Source organism: Sarcophilus harrisii, chromosome 6, assembly GCF_902635505.1.
Source record: "Sarcophilus harrisii chromosome 6, mSarHar1.11, whole genome shotgun sequence".
NCBI classification, from domain to species: domain Eukaryota; kingdom Metazoa; phylum Chordata; class Mammalia; order Dasyuromorphia; family Dasyuridae; genus Sarcophilus; species Sarcophilus harrisii.
Window position 1 is genome coordinate 27,526,262 of NC_045431.1, and position 25,388 is coordinate 27,551,649.

The window sequence follows — 25,388 nt, forward strand, 5'->3', positions numbered from 1 at the left end:
TTTCTCTGGGTGTAGCTGGTTCTGTTCATTACAGATCAATTGGAACTGATTTGAATTCTCTTATTGTTGAAGAGAGCCACGTCCTTCAAAATTGATCATCATGTAGTATTGTTGTTGCCATGTACATTGATCTCCTGGTTCTGCTCATTTCACTTAGCATCAATTCATGTCAGTCTCTTGAGGACTTTCTGAAATCATCCTGCTGGTCATTTCTTACAGAACTATAATATTCCATAACATTCATATACCACAATTTATTCAGCCATTCTCCAACTGATGGGCATCCACTCAGTTTCCAGTTTCTAGCCATTACACAAAGGACTGCCACAAACATTTTTGCACGTGTAGGTCTCTTTCCCTCCTTTAAGATCTCTTTGGGATATAAGCCCAGTGGAGACTCTGCTGGATCAAAGGGTATGCACAGTTTGATGACTTTTTGAGCATAGTTCCAAATTGCTCTCCAGAATGGTTGGATGTATTCACAATTCCACCAACAATGTATCTAGTGTCCCAGTTTTCCCACATCCCCTCCAACATTCGTCATTATCTTTTCCTGTCATCTTAGCCAATCTGACAGGTGTGTAGTGGTATCTCAGAGTTGTCTTAATTTGCATTTCTCTGATCAATAGTGATTTGGAACACCTTTGCATTAAATAACTTAATTCTAAAGAAATTATAGTCAGAGAACTAACAACAATATTTACATAATGTCATTTGTGTGCGAGACACTGTACTAAGTGTTTTATAAATTATTCTCATAGAAGCAATAGGTAATTTCATCAAATATAATGATAATAGTGTGACAAAATAAAAGAACTTGGGGAATGTAGCCAAAACAAGCCTAAAGAGAAAATTTATGTCTCCAAACAATCTTATTAACAAAAAATTGAAACAACAGATTAGTGAATTGGGAAGGCAAACAAAATTACTAATTAAATAGTAATAAAAGAAATCCTGAAATTCAAAGCAGAAATTAATAAAATTGAAAGCAAAACAAAAAATATTTTAATTATTAAAACTAGGAGCTAGGTTTTTTAAAAGTCAATAAAATAAAGGAAAAGAAAAACCAAATGACCAATATCCAAAGTGAAAAAAGAATTCATAACAAATGAAGAGGAAATAAGGTTTTGTCAGAAACTTTTGCCCAACTATATGCCTCCCACATGGACAATTTAAATGAAATAAGTGAATATTTACAAAAATATGAAATACTCAGGTTAATAGAACAAGAAAGAGAATTTAAGCAACATAATTTCAGCAGAAAAAATTAAGTTTACTATAAATAAACTTTAGGGTGGGTAGGGAGAACCTTCTGGGACTAGATAAATATTATTCACAAATGAATTATATCAAGCAATCAAAAAATAATTACTTTTCAGTGTTATATAAACTGTTTGCAAAAATAATAAAAAAAGGACTGCCCCTACTGGTTTAGTTCTGTTATACAAATACAGTCTTGATACATAAACCAAGATAATTAAAGCAGAATAAGAAAACTATAGATCAGTATCTCTAATGAACACTGATGGAAAAAGTTTAAGTATTAGCAAAAAGGCCAGAACAACGTAATACAATGATTATGTCCTGTGACCCTGTTGGATTTATGTCAGGAATGCAGTGTTGGTTTAATATTAGGAAAAGTGTAAATGGAGTTAACTACATCAACAAAATCATGATTATTTCAATAGATGCAAAAAAGCTTTTTGACAAAATACAGTATCCATTTCTGTTAAAAAAAAACATTTGAATAAATGATCCTTCCCTTAAAATGAAAAGATAGTATATCTAAAGCGAAGATCTACCATGATATGTAATGGAGATGAACTAGAATCTAATCATCTCCAGTAAAATCAAGGATGAAAGGGCAGCTAGGTGGTGCAGTAAATAGAGCACCATCCCTGAGGTCAGGAGGACCTGAGTTCAAATTTGGCCTCCGACACTTAACACATCCTAGCTGTGTGAACTTGGGCAAGTCACTTAACTCTGGTTGCCTCAGCAGGGAAAAAATCAAGGATGAAACAAGGCTGTCCATTTTTACCACCTGGTTTGAGCTGTCAGCTCACTGCCCCTTCCCTAGTTCAGGCCTTTTTTGGTTCTTTTCTCTGAGACACACTTCCCACATCTACCAAAGTAATAATTTCAATTTTATACAAATCTGATCACTTTGGCTCCTTTAAAACCTTCAGTCTGTAGATCAAAAAAGACATGCTTTAATTTGATATATAAGACCTTTAATATTTTTGCTCCAACTTGACATTTCAACCTTATTTCCTCCTTTCATTCATTATACATCCCAGTTCAAGACAGACTAAAGTACTTTTTTTCCCTGTGTATTTTCTGCCGTTTTTGCCTACAAACATTCACATAGTCTATCTGGAATGTGTTCTTTCCTCATCTTTATTTATTGAAATGATTTTCTTCATTTAAAGTCTAGTTTTTTTTTTGGGGGGGGGAAACATAGATCCAAAAAATCTCTTCTGATCTCTTTTTTCTTTGATTTTACCCAAGCTGAAAGTGATCACATTCTACTTTGCATTATATGCATATAATAAATATGTAGGTTGTAAGCTCCTTGAAGGCAAGGATTCCATCAGTCTTAATCTTTGTATGCTTCTGAGCGTGGGACTTTTTATTCAATTTAATGGATAAGTGATCTCTTCAAGGTGCAAACTCCCTCCACTGGTGCAAATCTGTTCTGCAGTCTACAAGCTTCTCTTTAAGTGTTTACTATTTGCCTGCACCAGGCTAGATATTCAAAACACAAACAAAAAGAAAGGGGGCAAGGAGTTGACCTTGGGATTGGGAAAGAGCTGAAAACAAGATGGGGGAAGAAGACAGGACTTTCCAGCCGCTGGGGAGAGCTCCAAGGTCAGAGGCCCTCCGCCCTGGTGACCAGGTCTGAACAGTCAGAAGTGTCAAGGAGAAAGGGGAACCAGCTTCTATGGAATGAGGTCGGGGCCTCCCAGATTGCCCCCTCAGAGGCCGGACTTTCTGCTGTAGGCCCGTGTTGTTTGGATACGAGTGCAGTCAGGCCAAGACCTTTTCAAACTTGGCAGTGTCTAAGAGCCACCCCTGCCCTTGATGTTCTCTTCTGGGTTTATGCTTCTTCAAGTCTTGCAGCTCAGGCTTCTTCAGTGGAGCATCATTCTTCTGCCACCCACTATGCCCAGGTGCCCCTCTTGCCTCTACCCTGGATCCTTTTATTTCCTCTTTCCATGATTTTTATCACTTTTCATATGTTTGGTTATCACCTTTATGCAGATGATTGCCAAGCATATACATATTCCACTCTTATTTCTCTCCTGAACTTTAATCACTAATGGAAACTCATGAAAAAAATCAAAATACAGAATAATCTTTACTCCTATCATCTTCCACTTCCTCAGTAATGGTTGGTGAAGTGGTTACAGAGACAGGATATAGTGCTAAGAATCACAGTTTTTATCTGTATAAAAACATTTTCCATGGTTGTTTTGCTGTATAAAAACATTATTTTTTAATATTCTACCATTGTTCAGCAGCTGGTGAATTGATACACTGGTAGAGGAATTGAATGATACCTTCATTGACATTCTTGCTATAAGTGAAACCAAAGGTTGCTCATAATTCTCTGTAAGAATATAAATAAAGCAGTTGGCAACGTTTGTTTAATCACATCTCCAAAGGCAAGAAGAGACATCATGAAATAATTGTTCCTCTTCCTCTGTGTGCTCGTGATGAGCATGGGCAAGGTACCACCATGTAGATAAGTCCAGTTTATGGACAACCATATGTCATAGAGAAGGAAGACATAGAAAAATTCTATAGATAACTTGACAAGACTCTCCAAACTAAGCCAATCAAAACCTTGATACTTATTGACTTTAGTGTGAAGGTGGTAAGTACGTAGGAGGTTAAGATGTAAAATACATTTAGAATTCAGAAATTATAGGCTAAGGTTTGGGGAGTGGTTGCTCTCAGAAACCTGACATTTGTTGTTGACGAATATTATCTTTAAAAGTCAGGAGGTATCAGACACAATCAAGCACCAAATATTATGTTGAAATTGACTTTATCTTGAATGGAAATGACTTTTTTTAGTTATTCTAGAATTTAGATAAAAGTGAAAGTCAAAATTGATTTCTAGTTAGGATCTCCTCTGGATCTATGATTAGAAGGTATCCCTTCCAATAGCATAGATGGCAATGTACACATTTTTAAAAAAATCTTTATAGCTTGTCTCTATTCTCAAAAGGAGAAAGAAGTTGGAAATCCAGCAGAGTTTAGAAGAGATCTTCTAATTTTAATTATTTCATATTTTGTACTTTTGCTAATTTGCTAATTTTGCTAATAAGGTTACTTCAGAACTGTTTTCTTTTTTTGATTTCTTACTATTATTTATAGCATGATTTCATGAGGGTGTTTGCTTTTCTTTTGAAAATTGTTCATATACTTTAACCATTTATCTATTGAAGATTAGCTCTTGATTTTGCATATTTGTGTCAATTTCCTACATATCTTTGATAGCAGATTTTTATCAGTAATTGTTGCAAAGATTTTCTATCACCATTAGTTTTTTTTTCTCCTTATTTTAGTTGCATTGATTTTGTCAGGCAAAAACTTTTCAAACTTTTTGTACCAAAAATGTTTTTACATTTTATATTTTATGACCTCTTTCCTCTCCAGTCATATTTACGAAGTGCACTTCAAATTTTTTTGTGAACTTGTATCTATTTTCAAATTGGATATCTGCTTGAAGCTTATTGTTGTATAAAAGATTCTTGTCTAAAACAAAATGCTTTTTAATTTTTTTTTTATTCAGCTTTTTTCAAATAAGGAATCATGCCTTAGTCATTTATGTTCTTGGATTCACTAAATACTAATTTATTGTTTTCAGTTGCTTTTGTTCATCTAACATGCCTTAATTATTTTGGGTTTTGCCTTTTTAATCAATAGCAAATAAATCACATAAGCATATTTACTTTATAAGATAGCTTTTGAAGTCTGATAATACTATACCTTCTTTATACCTTTTCATCATCGTATCCATTGAGGGTTTTTTAGACTTTTGTTCTTTCAAATGAATTTCATTATTATTTTATCTAGTACTATAAAATGCCCTTCCTCTAATTTGATTGATGGAGTACTAAATCTGCAAATTAGGTTAGGTAATACTGCCATTTTTATTATATTTCTTAGACCAACCATGACTATTAATTGTCTTTAATTATTTGGTTTTCATTTCTGCAAGGAGCAATTTATATTTGTACTTATATATCTAAAATACATTTTGGTACGTTCCACTGCACATATTTTATGAATTTTGTTGTTATTGTTTTTTTAATTAAATTATTATTTATAAAATTCTTTTCTAAGTTTGTAGTTCTAAATTCTCTCCCACCCTTTCTCCCCCACTGAGAAGGTAAACTATATCAGTTATACATGTGAAATGACAGAAAAGATATTTCTATTATTACCTATGTTGCAAAAAAAGCAAACAAAGTAAAGTAAGAAAATTATACTTCAATTTCCATTCAGAGTTTGCTAGTTCTTTTTTTAGAAGTAGATAAAATTTTAGGAATTGTTTTGGATAGACCAGAGTAGCCAAGACAGCTGATCATCATGCCATTTCTGTTACTGTGCACAATTCTCACTTCACTTTGCATGAGTTGATATTGTCCTTGCCATGTTTTTCTGAAACCTAAAGTGCTGGATCTGGATTGAGGAAGACACGAGTTCCAGTATGGCCTCACATACTTATTAGCCATGTGACCCTGGACAAGTCACTTAACCCTGTTTGCCTTAACTCACTGGAGAAAAAGTGGCAAACTGTATGAATGTTATAATTTATCAATGATCTTTTCTGTATCTTTGGATATACTTGGGTGTATGTTGATTTCATTGAACCTGTTGAACCATCCTTGCATTCCTGACATGAATCTGATTTGATCATGGCTAATTATGTTTTATCTATTTGCTATAGTTTGGCAGAATTATATTTTAGCATTTGCATCAGTATTCAGCAGTGAAATGGATCTAGAGCTTTTTCTCTGCTTTCTCTTTCCCTGGTTTGAGTATCAGGATTATATTTATTTCATAAAATAATTTTGAGAATATTAATTGCCCTTTAAATATTTAAGAGAAGTCATTTGTAAATCTATCTGGGACAAGGTTTTGTTTGTTTTTGTGCTTGATTTTTTTCTTTCATATATCTTATAACTTAGTTATTTTCTTTTTTTGAAATTGGATTAAATATATTTTTATTAATTTCAGTATCTTACATTTTGTAGATACTCATCCATTTTCTGGGTTTTTTTAATATTAGAGGTAATTTCATTGAGGATTAATTTTTAATAAATGCGTTACTAGATAATTGCAGCGAGAGGGCTCTCCTAGATACTGAGGAGGAGAGTTAAATTCCTCAGTCCTCTGTCCTTACTGCAGAGATTAGGGGAATGACAATCAGGTTGTGGGGGAGGGGTCTGGTCCCCTGTTGGAGGAAGGGAGGGATGCTGTATAGGGAACCAGAGGCCAGACAGGACTGTTGCCAGAACCCAGAATCCATGGCTTTAGACTTAATAAGAAAAAAAGACAAGAAATGTACCCCCCTCACTACCACCAGGCCTATATATGAGAAGGAGAAGAAAAGGGGGCAGTTAGCAAAGCCCCACCTCCCAGTCTGAGGTGGGGGCAGGCCCTGAGGGCCATGTTTCCCCTTGGGGCCCAGGACACCCTCTTCCCTTCACTCTGGACCCCGGCATTTGGGGGATCCTTCTGTCTTTGCCAGTTGGAGGACCGATGGCTTCCTGCTCCCTCACAGGGGCCATCCCAGGTGACACTTAGCATCGTCCTCAGGGTTCTCTTACCTTTCCAGACCCCTACCGCTTCCTCCCCCGGGCTGCCCCCACACCAGCTTGACTCCCGGCCCTCCACTGCGTTCCCCCTTGTGGTCAGGGCCTTCTCACCTTCCTGTCCTGGCTCGTTGGGGTCTGCGCTCCCTTCCCCTGCCAGGGTGGCTTTTCTGAAGGGTCTGGTTCTGTGCCTCCTGTGCAGAGGCTCCAATGCCCCCTCCACAGCTGGACCTGGCAGCTGTGCTTTGGGACGGTCCCTGCCTGGGATGCTCTGTCCCCTCAGCTCCCCTTTGGCTTTGCTGGCTGCTTTCCTAGCTCAGCTCCGGTTGGCCTTTCCTAGTCCTCCCAGGCGCTAATCCTTTTCCCTCTGGCATTTCTGCCATCTTCTATGTGTCTATCTTATATATCCATATAAATGATTATTTACATGTTGTCTCTCCCATTAGATGATAAGCTTCCAGAAGACAGGGACTGTAATTTTGCCTTTCTTTGTATCCTCAGCATAGTACATGGCATATAATAAATATGTAATCAATATGTTTACTTGATTTCATAATGACTCCTGATCTTTCTAGCCCTTTATCTAGCCCCTTTCTTGCTCTCATAATCATCCTGGCTTTCTTGAAGGTATTCTTGAACAAGACACTTAATCTCCATTTCATGTCTCCTGCACCTTGAACTGGCTGTCCCCCAAGTCTACAATGTTCTTTCTTCTCACCTTTGTTTTTTAGTTCTTGGCTTCCTCAGCACTTAGCTTGACTCTCACCTCCTGCAGGAGGCCTTTCTTTCTTGGCACTTTCAACTACAAATACCTTCCTCTTTTAGATTACCTTTATCTACTCTTATATGTTTGTATATATTTAGTTTTTAATATGTCGTCTCTCATTAGAATATACGCCTTTCTTCAGGGAAGGGACTGGGTTTTGTTTGTTTGCTTGCTTATTTGCCTTTCTTTGTATTTCTGGCATCCAGCACAGTGATTAAAACATACATAGTAAGTGCTTAATAAATGTTGATTAATTTGCCTTAAATTCACAAAACAATCTACGCTATTGGCAATGTAGTTCAAAGAGACTTGTAACTTACTTTTCAAAATCTTATAACTGAGACCTAAAAAATGGAAAAATCATGAACTATTATTCTTTAAAGGTCTGCTGAGATAATCTCAGCAACTACCAACCAATAGCTACACTTCTTTCATCTTCCTGAATTAGTTAAGTATAAAATCATTGTGATAAAATTGCATTTTGTTCTGGTCCCACCACCACCACCCCTTATTCTTCTAGTTTTAACAGGAAATAAGTGTAGAGGGGAACCTGGAGTCATGTACAAATCATCCCAAAGGTCAAAGAAGCATAATTTTCAAATTGCATCATATATGGGCTAAAATATCCTGCTAATATGTACCAATTCTGCTCCTGTGTCCTCCACAGTCCAGATTCACGGTACAGTTTGGAGTGATGATAACTTGGAAGTTTTACTGATAACTTTGGGAAAGGTCACTCAATTTAGGTGGCACAGACAGGAGTTGGTCGGTTTCCCCCAAAATCCCTCTAAAAATGAGACCTCCAACTCTTTTCCCCTCAGGTCTCTTGTGTCTCCACTGGGGCTGTGCTGCTGGTGCTCCCAACTTTAATCCGTGATTACAGGAGAGTTTATCCTCTGCCTCTCATCCCCCCTGCCCCATCCCAGCCTGGTGGGCCTCTGTATCCCAGCCTGTCATCGCTTTTCTTTGTGTTTCCCTTGAGAAACACTTATGCCTTTATGTCCACTGTGGCTATTAAAAGTGTGATTAACGCCCTGTTCCTGCTGCCTGCCAATCATGGTCCTTGCTGGTGAATACCCAGAGAAGAACTAGGCACACCTTCTTGTTTAGTAACTTCATAAGTTATCAGTGCAACTATTATATGCATATATGGAGAATGAAGTTGATGAACAGAAGCAGATAGGGACATACAGGCTTTTTGGCCTTATTTTCTCTAAATCAGTGATTACTGTGTAGACAATTCATTAGGCCTTTAATATAGAAATACTTTGATTTTTATACTATATCTCTAAATAGCCTACAATATAAGTCCTTGGACAGGTGCACTGTAATTCTTTTTATTTAGCACAATGGATATAAAAAATATTGGATGATGATAAAGTATTTTTATGTTTTTATTCTTAATCTTATAGATTCTTCTAGAATTGTAAAACTAGAAAGCACTATAGAGATTTTTTTCCAACTCCTACATATTAAGAAATTGAAGTGAGCACTTACGTGATTTCCCCAGTTTAGATAGATTAGACCCCTGCCTTCTGCTTCCTAACCCAGTTCCCTTTACATTGCCCTCCATGCAATATATCCCCATTCATCATGGGTGTGGGAATTATACTAAGCCCCCAAGAAAACCACCTGATTCACACTGTCAGGAGGAAAAATCCTCTGAACCTGGACCCAGAAATCAGGGCTGGCTTTGATGCCTCTTTTGCCCTATGACCTTGAACAAGTGCTCTCAAGTCTTTGTTTTCTCACCTGGCTGTGTTAGGGGGTACACCCTCAGTTCAGATCCTGGCTCTATAATTTTCCTGCATGTGCCTTCAGCAAGTAGTTACAAAGGTAAACTCTCAGGGTCTGTGTTTCTTCACCTGCAAAATGATGGCATTGGACTGGAGGATCTTTTAACATTCTTCCTGTTCCGAATCTATGATCTCATGAATCGCAAGGTTTTTCTGATGCAGAAATGGGTAAAGAATATTAGCAAATTTCCCCCTTTTTGTTGTTATTGTTTGCTTGCCTTTTATTTTATCATTTTTTTCTTTTTTGATCTGATTTTTCTTGTGCAGCAAGATAATTTTATAAATATCTATGCACATATTAATAGATTGAATTACTTACCATCTAAGGGAGGGAGTGGGGGGGGATACAGGGGAAAAATTGGAACCCAAGGTTTTGCAAGGGTCAGTGTTGAAAATTATCCATGCATATGTTTTGAAAATAAAAAGCTTTAATTTAAAAAAAAGAATATTATCAAACTTTAAGGATTGTTATGAGAATCAAATGTGATCATACATGCAAAGTGCTTCCAAACCTTTACAGTACTACATAAATATTAGTTGCTACTACTTATATACTTTATAAACCTTAAAACACTTTATAAATGTGACTTACCATTTTTTGTGCAAATTACTTCTAATCTACCTGACTTAAATTACGCTAGGGTTTAAATGGAAATATTAATCACAATTTGGGTTGCCTAATAATGGCAAATTTTGACATTTCAATACTTGAATTATTATCCTATATAATGTAATCATTCTAATCCACAGCAAAACGCCTATTGAGCATATTTTAAGCAAGGATTGCACGTGGATCCCTTAATTACATTTTTATATTTTCATTCCTAATTGACACTTAAATTACATATTAACCATGTTCTAAGGAGCAGCTGAGCTCTTCTCCCTTAGGCCCAACTTGAAGGACAGAAAGGTTATTTAAGGAAAAAGAAAAGTAGTGTTTGATTTTATATCTTTCTGACAGAAGTGTCACTTTTAAAAACATGCTAATTTAGGTATCGTATCAATGATTATACGTTAGAATGACAAAATGTAAAATTTGAGATCATAATTTTAAACATAACTACCAAAAAGTATGCTTCGGAATTTTTCTGATGACAAAGTAATCAAAAGTTTCTGTCATTGTATATCAGGATCTTCTTATGATCGCATTTTGAAAATAGTAGCTTACATTTCTTTTATTTTCTAACTAAAAACCTCAGAACTATGCAAGCTTCACAGTAAGTTCCCATTGACCAACTATGTTCCAGTATTTCAAGAACCAGCCTGAGTCTTCCCTACTACCCTCTATAGGTAGGAAAAAAAATAATAGAAAAAGCAGTCTTCACAGGCTTGCTTTTTTTATTTTATTTTATTTTTATTTACTTTTTTTTTTGTAACTTATCACAGAAGTATCACTTTACCTTTTCTTCCCCTTTAAAAAAAAAAGCCCATTCTCCTAAGAATTCAGATCATAAGATAATTTTGGGCACAGCACAAGCATGGAAACTTAATGAGGAATTGCCTTTTGTCTTCTGAATCAAATGCAAATTGATATATCCTTCACTTTTTAAAAAGAGGTATGGACAATTAAAATATCAGAACAAAGGCAAGCTCAGCTCATCAATGATTAGGTAACTTCCCTATCTTCTCTTTCCACTAAGATTGTAATCATATATTAGGATAAACCCTATGACAAAATTGTGAAGTAACATCATAAAATAGCTATTAAATGGTTATTAAAATGTTGGAGAAAATTTGGTTTTGAAGTATCCTCTGCCTCACCTTTTTAGTCATAAAGACTAGAATCATATTATGTCCTTTCCTAATAGTTGCACTTACAGCCTTTTGGTTATATTAATACAGGATGGAGCAGTTAAGGTTTATTAGAGGGCAGAGGTTACTAGTTTCATGAAGTATTTTCTGAATGTGTGCTAGGAAAAGAAAATAAGCATAGAGAATGAGTTAAAGTCTATATTCAGAGAAGTACAAATAGAGACAGCTCAAAAAAAGTAAAGATTTTTTATAGTGAACCTTGATTTTAAAAAAAGGTTGAAAATACTTTGCAATCAGATCTCTGTTGACTTTGTACCTTTAATACTTTTTTTCTAATATATTGTTCAGTATGATCACATTTTGGCTTTCAAATGGCAAGACTTTCCTCACTGATTTACAAATTACCCAGGATTTCTATTAAAAATTCCAGATCCCCCATCAATATTTTTCATATATTACACTCACTAACATTACTAGAGCTCCTTTTTCTTTCTTAAAAAATGTAACTTTTATCTTAATTTTTTCAGTTATTAAGCATTTGTTTTTTTTTCCCTTCCACTTCCTCACTTTATTGGAAAAAGAAAAAAAAAATCATTGTGATAAATGTGAATAGTCAAGTAAATATCACTTCTGTCAGGAGATAGATAGCATTGATCAAAGTGATTAAGTCTTTCAAAGTTGTTTGTCTATACAATGTTGTATGTGTATAAATTGTTTTGGTACTGCTCACTTTCCCTTGACATCAATTCATACATGTCTTGCCAAGTTTCTTTGAAATTGTCTTTTCGTCATTTCTTATGGTACAGTCAAAATTCCATCACATTTATATACCATAATTTATGCAGCCATTCCCTAGTTGATGGACACCAACTTAATTTTTAATTCTTTGCCACTACAAAAAGAGCTGCTATAAACATTTTTGCATATGTGAAAACTCATTTTCAAAGGATTTTGCTAGAACTCTTTTGAATAAGGCAAATACAATCAAGGCATTAATGTTCTAGGATCACAAATTCTATAATAGATTTAGGACTAGAAGGAGCTTTGGAAGTGATCGAATTTTAACTCTCCCTTCCTCACCCTTCTAAAATTGAGGAAACAGGGCCAGGGAGGGTAAGTAGAGAGGTTTTTTTTTTAATTACATAATTGTTTTACTTTAATGGGGGCCTCCTACTAAAGGTAATTAGTGTATTAATTGAAAGGAAGAATTTTTTCAAGCACTATGGCCATCCAGCAAGTACAGGAATTATTTTTTAGTTTAAGAATACGTAGTTTAAATATACCACATTTATTACTCCTTATCAGTCCCAAGTTTCACCTAAACCTTCTTAACCCTCTATCCAAGGACAAGGGACATTTTCATTGTTCGACTAAAAACACTGTGTAATTTTTCTTTGGGTTCAAGTACTCAAGACTCCCATTTCTACATTTACTCAATAACTTTTCTGGCCATATTCTTAGGACAGCCTTGCTTTATATTATAAATGAGTAATATTAAGAAACTGCAGCCTTGTTCTTTTTCCTAGATGTTGAAAGGCCATTCTTACAGCCTGACAGGATTCTGTAATGTTGATTTCGCCATTCTTTTCATACATGAACTTGATGGTGGCTCCCAGAGACCATTTAGGAGAACTGCTCTAAAAAGCTACTCTAAATATTTCAGGGACTTACACCCTCAAGTGCTGGCATTTCAATCTGTAAGTGGATGTGGGCTTTCCTGGGATAATTCTTTGTTAAAAGAAAACTCTTTGATTTGCCAGACTGGGATCAGATTCAGCCTTAACTGTGGAAAAACTAGGCTATTTACCCATGGTATGATTTAGACAATCCTGTTACTCCAAACTGTCTTCCTCAAGATCTTGGAAATCCGTTTCCTTTTATCACATTGACTGAAATTCTAAAGTACAAATAACCTCTCTATATAATACACAGGCTGCTTTCAGGGTGAGCTCCTCAGAAGGGCAGATTGTAAAGGCAAAGGAAGTTTTCTTTCACCTTCCTGGGCTCGGGCAGATCTGAGAACCGAGGCGGGGTCCCCTGCCCCCCTAGCTCCGGGGCTCTTCTGGCCACTGCTGCCACGTGCCCAGACTCAAAACCAGCCTCTCTGGCCCTTGTTTAGAAAGGGGGGTGCCAAATGCAGCCACAGTGGTGAGGCCGTGTGGGGCTTTCTGGGTAGAGATCCAGGAGGGTCTGCTGGCTTCCCCTCTGGCTCATCTTAGAGACAGGAGATGGAGCATGAGGGTGAAAGGGCCTGCCCAGGACCACTCAGCTGGGACTGTCGGAGGCAGAATCTGAACTCGGGGCTTCCTGCAGACATACCAGTCTAGTACTTGGAATCCCCACCCCAGACTGTGAGAAGGTGCTCAAAGAGGCCTGGGGGGGGGGTGCGCAGCAGGGAGGGGGTGAGGAGGCAGCCCAGAGGATGCGATGGAGTGCTGGCCCAAGATGGGGCCAGAGAGAGAGCAGGCTGACCCTGTCATTCCCAGAGCACTGGGAGACCTGGGCCTCCTTGAGCCAAGGCCTCCCACAAGTCTCAGAGTGACCGTGGCAACACCGGTTCAGGGATGAGGCTGGGGAGCCAGCGAGGCAGAGCATCTCTTCTTCCTCCCAGGAAAAAACCAGAACCCAACCTCTAAATACATAAATGTGGAAGGGAAAAACCCTCTGCCTTTCTGGCCAAAGCACAAATGACTAGTTTACATTCAGTCTGATCACTTGGGAAATTACTTCCTTCTTTTCTTCATTCCTTCCTTCCTGCCTTCCTGCTTTCCTCCCTTCCTTCCTCCTTTCCTTCCCCTCCTTCCTCCTTTCCTTCCCCTTTCCTCCCTTCCTTCCTCCTTCCCTCCCTCCCTTCCTTCCTCCTTCCCTCCCTCCCTTCCTTCCTCCTTCCCTCCCTCCCTTCCTTCCTCCTTCCCTCCCTCCCTTCCTTCCTCCTTCCCCTCTCTCCCTTCCTTCCTCCTTCCCCTCTTTCCTTCCTCCTTCCCTCCCAAAATATCTTGGAATTTACTGGCAAGATCTCTTTCTTAAGGACCATGCCTTAAATCAAAACCACCCTGATTTCTCATTGATTGGCCACCAATGGGTCCCAGGCCAGCCCCATTTCATCATTGATTAGGGAAATTTGAATAAGATGATGAATGTGAAAGTGCTTTTTAGTCCTACATCAATGTTAACTCTTAACTTTAAATGCTGCTCAGAGCCCTTCATCACAAGGAAGGAAGAAAATTAGCTTTTGTTAAGCACTTAGGTATTAGGTCCTGTGTAGTGCTGATGCACAGGATCTCATTTATTTCTTATAAGAATCCTGGGAGGGAAGTGCTATTGTTAGCCTCATTTTACATTTGAGGAAACTGAGGCAGACAGTTGCCCAGCCTCACACAGCCGGTGCGTGTCCAAAGGCACAGGTTAGAATCCAGTTCTGCCTGACTCCAGGCCTCTACTTGGCTGAACAGTGGAACTGCTTTATCCAGACTTCTCCCCTTCCTGAAAGTGTTCAGTAGTCCAGAGACTATTTCCTCAGCTAGACTTTAAGAAGAAAACAATCTACAGTCAATCCTCAACTTCCACAGGGTTACATTTTTAGAAAATGCCACAAAAGTAAAAAAAAAAAAAAAAAATGCAAATGTTGATACGTTGAACCTGTGGGAAATAGGAGGCTAGGTTCCTGTGACCACCAGAAACTAATCTTCCGCTGGAGATAGCTAGAAGGACACTTTTCCATTTACAATCCTCTGTTACAAAACATGCACTTTTTCTAACACAATAATCATGAAATAACCCATAAAGTACAGTGCACAAAATAAAATTGGTAACATGCAAAACATTTTTCTCATTAGCAACTGCCTAGAATTCTGTGGCCCTTTGTGCTAATAGTTCAGTTAAAAAAAAATTTATTTCAAACAATATTCAGTTTTTATAACACATGACATCTAAAGTACCATAAACACTTTCCTTCTTTATATTGATTCATTAACACAAAATCACAGTGACACTGTTGCAGACCTTCAAGCATGAATTTTTCTCACTAAGCCACATCACTGACTTTGCTCACTTGGACTTAGAGCCCAAAGGATTTGCACGGTGTTTGGGGGCATAATTACAATGCAAAACTTGAGTTTTAAAGGCAGACAAGGAAAATATGCCCCCGAGAGCTCTTCACAACAAAAGGGTGAAGATCAGTGAAGGTCCCAGTAGAGTACCAGCTGCTTCACAAATTTGGGCTCATTGTCCCTCTCATTTTTTCTCTACTGCATATAGCTGTGCAAATGGGTGCAGGTGTCTATGCAGAAGTGAAAATGAGGTTACTAATAAAATCACAGGAATACTTGAAGTTGCAAAAGTTAAATGCGTGAATGTTGAGGATTGACTGTAATTCATTTATACTAAGGTGTGAGAGTTGTCCATTTAATTCTGTCAGTGGTACTAGCACTTTTAAAAAGGAAATCCATTTATTCAAATGAATCTCTCATCAGTGAAGTTTCATTTGACACAACACAGTTAACTGAAGATTTTCTGGAGTTGTGGGAGAAAGATTTGGGGACAGAAGAGCTACTCCGAAACATAGGCAGATGCTGGGGATTCTGCCTCTGAGAGCAGATTCCTTCAACTGTTCTTGACTTCATAGCCTTTCCCTTTTACCGTTTCTCAAAACTAAGAGTCTCCAAAAGCGCTCAAGTGTTTTCAGAATTCTACCTCTCCCTACTGTGTGCAGCCTTCATGATGTTCCTGGGATTACCCTTAGGTAGAGAGAGGGAGATGTGTGAGCCCAAGATTGTCCTAGGAGTTAGGGCAGCAGCTGCTCTGGAGACAGCCAGGATGGTGGTGGGGGAGGATAAGGGCCCCAGGGAGGCTGGCATCAAGGGATTGGGTTTTAGACATCATGTAGTCTGTGACCCGGTGGGCAGTGGGAGCCTCCCTGCCTTGTGGCCTGTGTTCCATCCACATAAGAGGAGGCGTGATCATAGAGAGGGTCACATGATCTACAAGACTGCAGCTAAGGTGACTCTCTTCAAACCACATTAGTCCTCCAACCTTCCCATCCCCCTGCCCCCCAAAGCAGCCGTGCACCGGTAGTCTTGCAGTTACTGGTGGAGGGCTCCCCTGAACTTCTCTTTGGGTTGCCATATTTCTCACTAGACCCAGAACATGCAGGAGGCCCTGAATGTGTCAAGGACAAAGCCTCCTCCCCCTAGCTGACATCACTTGGTGTTGCACCCCAAACTGGATCCCCTTGGTGTTCTTGAGAAGCAAGACAGTACCTACCAGTCTGGGCCAGTGTGTACACTTGGGGTCCCTGGCAGAGGCACGCAGTTCCCAAGGGGAGAAAGGCGGCTCTGCTGTTGCCTGGCTCCTCTCCTTTGGGAGCGGTTACTGCACCTTTCCCTCCCCTCCCAGGCCTCTTCGTGTTTTCTCCTCCTTTTGTTGTTCTCTGTAAGAACTGGGAACTCCTTGGGTTCCACATGTGGGTTCATTCCTTCAGTTACTAATCTGGTTTTCACATAACTCTATTACTATGATTGTTTCTTGACAATACATAGGGGGGAAAAAGACAAATTAGGGGGAAACACAGCTCTAAAAGTTAAAGCTGAAAGGCTTATGGCAAATAAATGCAAATATAAAAGAATGTACCTATCTTGAAACACAGCAAAAATAGAGGAATTACAAATATAGAAACAAAGAAGTACTAAACATATCCCCTTTACTCATTATTGTATAATTGTATATTGTATAATAAAAATAGTACAGGAAACAAATGAAAAGTTCAGATGTAACAGAGACTTAATAATGGCAACATGAATAATAAATACATCCAAATGCAAATCACAGATCAATAATTATATGAAAAATGAGAATACAATATACAAAATTTATTGTCTACTCATTATTTTTCACAATTGTTGATATTTGATCTTCAGTTGAAACATTATATATAATATATATTAATGAAAATAACTAAATGTGATGTCTTAAATATCAGAAAAAAAATGTTTTACTTTATCCATGTTCTGAAAAAAAAAGAAAAAATAGGATTCAGTCTGCATTGAGAACATTACGTCTCTATCTGGAGGTGGTTTTATCATTAGTCCTTTGAAGTTTTAGTGGACCAAAAAAAAAAAAAAAAAAAAGGCCCCATCAGCACCAAAATGTTTTAGTAGCAGAGAAAATTAAGCAAAGTAAATACTTGTTTATTTAAAAACATCTAAACAAAATATGCTATTAATATAATGAAAGAGTACTAAGCTATAATAAACAAGCCATAAATGAGCTTCCTAAGAAAAAATCCCCAGGACCAGATTGACTTAAAAATGAATTCTACCAAACACTTAAAGAAGAATTAATTCCAATATTATGTAAACTCTGGGAAAAAAAACAGGTAAAGAAGCACTCCTGCCAAATTTTTCATATCACAAATTTGGTTTTGATACTTAAACCAAGGGAGAGCAAAAACAGGGGGGAAAATGATAATCCAATTTCTATAATGTATATAGATACAAAATTTTAAAAATATCAATAAGATTTCAGCAAATCTTGATTTGCTCTTGATTTTAAAGAGCTAGCATTATCTGTAATGAGGATAAAAACTAGAAACCTTCCTAATAAGATCAAGTTGAAGCAAGGATGTCCATTATCACCACTGTTATTCAGTATTGTATTAGCACTGCTGGCTATAGCAATAAGATAAGAAAAAAGGATAAAAAAAGAATTAAAAGGGAAGAATAGGCAATGAAGAAACAAAATTATTAACTAGTTAAACCACTTCACCTTCTAGTTCAGCCGATGTGGCTTTCTGCGAAGTTATCAGTGACCTTTCCTCAGTTCTCCTCCTGATCTCTCTAGAGTCTTCCACAGCAGAGCTCATCCATGATGGTTTTTTCTCTCTTGGTTTTCCTCCCATTTCATGGTGTCTTCATTTTCCTTTGTGGGATCTTCAGATCCTGAGCACTAAGCGTGAGAATCTCTCAAAGCTCTGTCCTGGCCCCTCTTCTCTCTTCATGCTATCTCACTTGGTGATCTCATTAGCTCCTATTGATGCAACTGTCATCTGAACCAAGGATTCTCAGATCTGCTTATCCAGACCAGATTTCTCTCCAAACCTTCACACTTGAATCTCTAAACTGCCTGCTAGACATTGTAAACTCAAATGTCCATCTTAAACTCAAGATATCCAAGAAAGTACTCGTTATTTTTTCCCCTAAGCCCTGACCTCTTCCTAACTTTGCTTTTTCTATAAAGGGCACAATTATGTTCCTAGTCACCCAAGTTCACAACCTAGGTATCCTCCTTGACTCTCCACTCTCACTCTCTTCCCCCCCCCCCCCCCCCCCCCCCCCCCCCCCCCCCCCCCCCCCCCCCCCCCGCCATCCCCCATATACAGTCTGTTGTCAAATCTTGTCAATTTTATATAACATCTCACAGCTGTTTCTCTCAATATCCTGGTACACACCCAATCATGTAATCTTTTTTTGTTTTTTTTAACATTTCCACCTTAATCATGTTGTGAAAGAATAATTAAAATAAAAGGGAAAAAACATGAATCTTAAGAAAAAAATTGAAAATGGTACTCTTCAATATGCATTCAGACTCCATAGTTCTTTCTCTGGATATAGATAGCATTTTCCATCCATGAGCTTTTTAGAATTGTCTTAGCTCAAAGTTGATCATCCCCACAATATTGCTTTTACTTTGTACAGTGTTCTCCTAGTCCTGCTCACTTCACTCAGCATACCAACCATGTAATCTTTATATTCAGTAAATTCTAGTGTACTCCCTACCGTCTTTGTATCCTTCATATAGTGGACACTTAATAAATACTTATTGACTGACTACAGCCTCAGACTCCCCCTAGGAACAATCTTAGGAGGAATGATAAGCTCAAAGAAATGAGATTTTGAAGCAGAAAACTGGCAAAAAAATTTTTACATCCAAGGGTTACTAATAAAGACCTCATTTCTAAAATTTATAAAGAATTGATTCAACTTTTTAATACAAGCTGTTCTCTAACCAATAAATGGTCAAACAATATGAATAGTTTTCAGATGAAGAAATTGAAACCATTTCTAGTCATATGAAAAAATGCTCTAAATCACTATTGATTAAAGAAATGCAAATTTAGACAACTCTGAGGTACCATTACACACCTCTCAGATTGACTAAGATGATGAGAAAAGATAATGATAAACATTAGAGAGGATGTGAGAAAACTGGGACACTAATACATTGTTAGTGGAGTTGTGACTGATCTACAACCATTCTGGAAAACAATATGGAATTATGCTCAAAAGGCTCTAAAACTGTGCAAACCTTTTGATCCAGTATTGTCTCTACTAGGCCTGTATTCCAAAGAGATATTAAGGGAGCGAAAATGTTTATAGCAGCCAGTGTGTGGTGGCAAGAAATGGGAAACTGAATGAATGCCCATCAGTTGGAGAATGGCTAAGCTATGGTATATGAGTGTTGTGGAATATTGTTGTTCTGTAAGAAATGACCAGCAAGAGGATTTCAGAGAGGCCTGGAGAGACTTACACGAACTGATGCTGAGTGAAATGAGCAGAACCAGGAGATCATTGTACACGGCAACAACCAGATGGTGTTAGGATCAACTGTGATGGACATGGCTCTTTCCAACAATGAGATGATTCAGGCCAGTTCCAATAGACTTGTGATAGAGAGAGCCAGCTGCACCCAGAGAAAGGACAGTGGAGACTGAGTGTGGATCAAAGCATACCTTCTTTCATCTTCAGCCTTCTCCCCCTACCCCATCCCCCCAATAAGTGACAGTGACTCCCTCTCCTTGCTGTGGAGTCACTTCAGTCACACCCAACTCTTGATGCCTCTGTATGACCCAGACTGAGACCCACAGGGAAGTGACTTGTCCAGAGTCCCAAAGGTAGTGCGAGACCTGTCTGGGCAGCATTTAGTCCATTGGTCCCCCTGATGTAGAATCATCTGTATTGGACTTTTCGAACCCTCTGCCGCCAAGCTAGAGGAGAGAGCTGGGCAGGTGACCTTGTCTGGCCCTGCTGCTCTTAGACCCGATGTGCTCACCCGCTATGGTCCCGCCTGCGATGTCCATGATACCCTGATCCGTGATGGCCTCTCCCTCAATGACCCAGCCTGCGATGGTGATTGTGGTGATTTTTTATAAAAACCAGTCACAGCCTTGGTGGGCCTCAGTTTCTTTGTCTGTGAAGGGTTTCCAAGGTACCTGCCGGCTTTAAATCCTCTCACCTGAAAGCATTCGGAATACTGTGACTTTATCAAAGTTACTGGTCCCTATAAGGGAAATGACTGTCAAATAAATTTCCTGTGTCAGCAATAAAAGAGTTAACAGAGAAAGCTGTGGAGATTGAGATACATCATAGGAATTGTGCTCTCTGTCTCTGTGGTTTAAGAAAGGGAGCTGGTGTTCTGCATTTGAAAGGATTTTAATGAATGCTGTCAGTGTTTGGGAAGCTAATGGTCAGCATTGAAGAGGAGAGTAAGAGAAAATGCCTTGGCTTTTCCGAGATGGGCTCCGGAGAGTTTTCTTTGCCTGACTGGGACTGCCCTACCTCGTCGCTCTCTCTTGCTCTCTCCCTCTCTGCCCTTTTTTCATTATCCTTTGTTCTTTGTAGCATCATAAGAGTGTTATGAAAGTGAATTCAAATTCATATGTGAATGAAATTTGTTTTCCTCCAGATCTGCTTGCGGTAGACAGCAGAGCATGTGCTTTTCTTGTCTTGGTTGGATGCACAAATCTTTTATGTGCACTGCTTCTTGTCCTGTTGCCTAGACGATCACTTGCTTTTTTCTGAGGATGTCTGGTTCTCGTAAAGAGTTTGATGTGAAGCAGATTTTAAAAATCAGATGGAGATGGTTTGGCCATCAGGCATCATCTCCTAATTCTACCAGTGACAGCCAACAGGGAGATTTCTGGAATCGAGGACAAAACGGAACAAACGGTGACAGAAAGTTTTTAGATCCATGTAGCCTACAGTTACCATTGGCTTCAATCGGGTACCGAAGGTCCGGCCAACTAGATTTTCAGAATTCACCTTCTTGGCCAATGGCATCTACCTCTGAAGTCCCTGCATTTGAGTTTACGACGGAAGATTGTGAAGGTGCACATTGGCTTGATAGACCAGAAGTAGATGATGGAACTAGTGAAGAAGAAAACGAATCTGACACCAGTTCATGCAGGTTAATGCTTATTTTCTTATGTTAAAAGTTGCTATTTGCTAACGTTTTAAAATACTTTAGCATTTATTATTTCTTATGTCTGTTATAGAAAAAAAAACATAATGCTGAATTGACCAAAACATACAGCTTTTGGATAGGACAAATAAATATGGCATTAAAATGTGATATTTCCCAGTAAAATTATGAAGGAAGCAGATATTATATTCATTTATTTAATAATCTGTATATACAGCATGCATGTTTTGAAACATCTTTATAGATTGCATCTGACTCATATCCATAACAATTAACAAGGCATTTGTCAATGCCTTGAAAATTTAAAGTGGCATTTTTATAGATAAGATGCTTTAAATTTGTACCACCTATTACATTCTACAATCATAAGAAGTCCATGTGACCAATTTTTAATTTCTATGAAAATGAAAGGTTAGAGATGTCATTTTATTAGGATTATATTTCTCAATAATATTTTCATTCTGTAAAGCTCTCTTTGTCCTATGTGTAGCTCCATAGATGATACAGAATATAGTAACATGTCTCTTCCCAAGATGACAGCTACTAATGCATGGTACATTTTTTTCAATGCAATTTGCAGCTAATTATTGAGTGGAATGTGACATTTTCGTATTTAAGAGAGTATTAGGAAGATAGCTTATCAGATGTTGGGAAGAGAACAAGAAAGGGGAAAATGAACAAAAAAGGGGTTAAAAGGAAAATGAAACGGGAAGGAGAAAAGGGATAGGGATCAGAGTCTTTGCTGTTCCTTTCATTTGCTCCCTAAAATCTTGATTATGCCTTCAGAATGTTTTTCTTAAAGTCATCCATGAAAGATGTAATTAAGATTCTGTAATTAAGTAAAAGATTAAGATATATCTCTAATGCATCTTAATTCAGACATTCCTTTTTTGGATTTTCATAAAACTTGTCTAGAATATATATTGACTGTCATTGCAAAAGGAATGTTAAGGAACTGGTAGAAAATAAGCTGTTTGGCTTTTTTTTTTTTAGCATCTCTTTATTATAATGATAGAATAAGGATTTTTTGCAGCACGTTTGTATGTGCTGATGGTTTCGTGCACTACTGAATTATAATTATTTGTACTTTTAAATCATTTGAACTTAAAAGAGAAAAGGGCATTATATTTTTGCATAAGCAGACAGGTATTTTTTCTTAAATGAATTCAATCACTTAATGTTATGTAAAACATTTATCCATCGGGTCAAAGTGTTACTGATAATTTAGAGACAGAGCAATAGAGTTAATATAGTTTTAATGTTTTCTGTTCCTTTTAGAAACTTACTATATTATAGAGAATAATTTATTTAATGAAGGGGTAGTATTCATAGTTGATCTTTTTGTTTCCAAAATCAAATGACAGTTCTCTATTTAGAAAATAACATAGTATGCCATTAAGATGTAATGAAAAACATTTTTAAGAATTTTCAAGCCACTGCTTACAAATCAAGGAAGCATATCTGTCATTGTAGCTGGAAAAACCTTTTTAATATGTAACTTCTTTTTGAGAAGGATTGTGTTTCATATGTACATATATTTGAACAGATGTGATGATTTTTCTCTCTCCCCGTAAAAAATAGTTGCCATAGTTAATATGACACCTAATTAACTTCTGCTGTAATGAAAAATCATCTTATTGGTATATTCTTAGAATGATATAAAAATAGTCACCTCTTTCTGAGAGATTGGTGAATGAATTATTTAAAGAATAAGCCAGACATTTTGATTTGTGAAGAAAAAGTAGAGAAACAAAAAAAGAACCATTTAAAAAGGGAATCATGTAAAACAAAAATTTTAATGTATTAATTTAAAAAAAAACAAGGATTAGGTAAATAAATATGGAATAAGTGAATCACAGGCAGGAAGAATCTTGTTCACTTTTATAAATAAAATGCTGAGGGGAGGTTTGAACTGTACTTTCTCAAAAATAAGATAATTGAAATATCCTTCTTTACTTTTTTGAGTCATAGTTTTGTTGTACCTTTTTAAAATCATTATTTTTCAACTGTATTCTTTACCCTATTTTGTGAGCCTGTCTTTGTGAAAAATAAATAAATAAATAAAGCTAATTGAAAAATTAATCATATTTGAAATAATATACAACACTGTATATCCATAGTTTCTACTTCTTCAACAAATGGAGGGAAATGCATTCTTCTCTGGGACCAATAGTTAGTATAATTAAACAGCTTCATTTTTCTTTTTGTTTACATTTTCTTAATCACTATATTTATTGTTTTTCTATATCTGCTTATTTCACTTCATAATGTTTCATGCAAGTCTTCTCATACTTTTATGAATTCTTCAAATCAATTGTTTCTTTTGGGAAAAAAATGATGGGTTATATTCTCTTATATACCATTTTATTTCTATTTTCTATTGCAAAAAAGTACTACTGTATATATTTCAGTTTATGATAGGCCTTTTTTCTTCTACGCCTTTCTGAGAATATATTTCTACAAGTGAAATCTCTAGGTCAAAAAGGAAGAGATATTTTGATCACTTTTTTTCTTAGTATTTTAAATGGTTTTAATGGGTTTTCTTATCTAGTTAAATCAATACACAGCTTCAGCAACAGTTATTAGTGTACCTATCTTGCCACAGCCCTTCCAACATTGACTATTTCCATCCCTCATTTTAATCAATCTGCTGGATTTAATCAAATTGTTGAAAAATGAAGCTTTCATAGTTGTTTCAGTTTATATTTCTCTTATTGTTGGTATTTTGAAGCAGTCTTTCATAAGTTTGTTAATAATTTGCAAATCCTTTTTTTCTTTTTTTTTTTTTTTTGGAGAATTTTTTTGTTTATGGCCTTTGGTTATTTTTCAGTTGGTCAATCAGTTCTTCTTTGTGATTTGTGTTATTTCTTCTACAATTAATTTTAAAAATCTTATATTTCTTCATCTTAGACTTAGAAAAGGTCATTTTTACATATATATGATGTGTCATCTAGCTTCTCATAATTTTTCTTATATGTTAAAAGCACTCCATTTAATAAATATTTGAGAGATACTGTACTATCACAAGGATGAAAAAGACACCATTTCCCCCCTTAAAAAGTTAATAATAATGATAATAACAGTAGCAAGAGTGTGCCAGGTATTGGGCTAAGGGCTTTAAAAATATGATCTCATGGATCTCACAATAGCCCTATAAAGCAGATGCTATCATTATCCCCATTTTACAGAGGAAGTAACTGAGGCCAGCAGCTTGCCCTGCCTCACACAGCTGGGAGCTGAAGTCTCTCCACTGTTTAAATAAGACTCTCACCCAGTGGGGTGTACCTTAGACATAAGTGTGTATGTCACCGGTGCCGTGTAAAGGTGGCTCCCTAATCCAGGGAGAAGCCCATGTGGTGACTCTGGGCAGCCAGGAGCCTGGGTCTCCAGCCTGTTTCAGGAGGAGAGTTTTTATGGGGCATCCCCTTCCTTTCCATTATCATTTGATTGGTTGAGCAGATCTCTTGGGGGTCCACCTTCAACCACTGTCGAGCCCATTCTCACACAGGCCGTTGGAAGCGCTGACTGTCCTGCACTCCATCTGTCCCACAGTCAGTGTGGCCTGGAGAGCTGGGAAGTGGGATCCTGGTTTGTTGTTGTGGCTTTTTCAGATGAAGTCTCGAGCATTTGTGTGTAATTGGTTGTCTTCTAAGAAATGTCACTTACTTAATGCCGGGCTTGGGCCAACTGGTCTAAGTAATATGAGAAGATGGGGGGAGAGACGCCATTATTCTGCAACCAAGACACCTCCAGCACTAGTGTGAATAATGCTCCTTGGGTGCATTTTCACATGTATCACGAGACCCTCAGAACAATGGAGAAGTAGCGGGACAGACATTACGCTATCTAAGAGATGGGAAGGCTCAGCCACCCAGAGCTTCCTTGGTTTTTGCCCAAGGTCGCAAAATTCAATTCATCTCCACAGAAAACAAATACTTGCTGTGCTGGGCCTTGCAGGTGCTGGCCATTACAAGGAGACTTATGGCCCTTTCCTGCCTGTCCCTGGGGAAGAATCTCCCAGGATGGGTAGATCTGGACCTCATGGGCAGT

At 37.5% G+C, this 25,388-nt stretch overlaps 1 protein-coding gene across 3 annotated transcripts in view; it reads left to right on the forward strand.

Annotated features, from left to right (window-relative positions):
* Positions 1-25,388, forward strand: part of KLHL5 (kelch like family member 5) — an 87,701-nt gene that overhangs the window by 21,780 nt on the left and 40,533 nt on the right. The window contains exon 1 of one of the 3 annotated variants that reach the window (XM_023506052.2): positions 20,817-21,323. The exons of the other annotated variants lie outside the window; for them this stretch is intronic. Coding sequence (XP_023361820.1) covers positions 20,941-21,323 — 383 coding nt within the window. The 5' untranslated portion in view covers positions 20,817-20,940. Of the gene's footprint in view, positions 1-20,816; positions 21,324-25,388 lie in introns of those variants that run through there. 3 annotated transcript variants of the gene reach the window in all.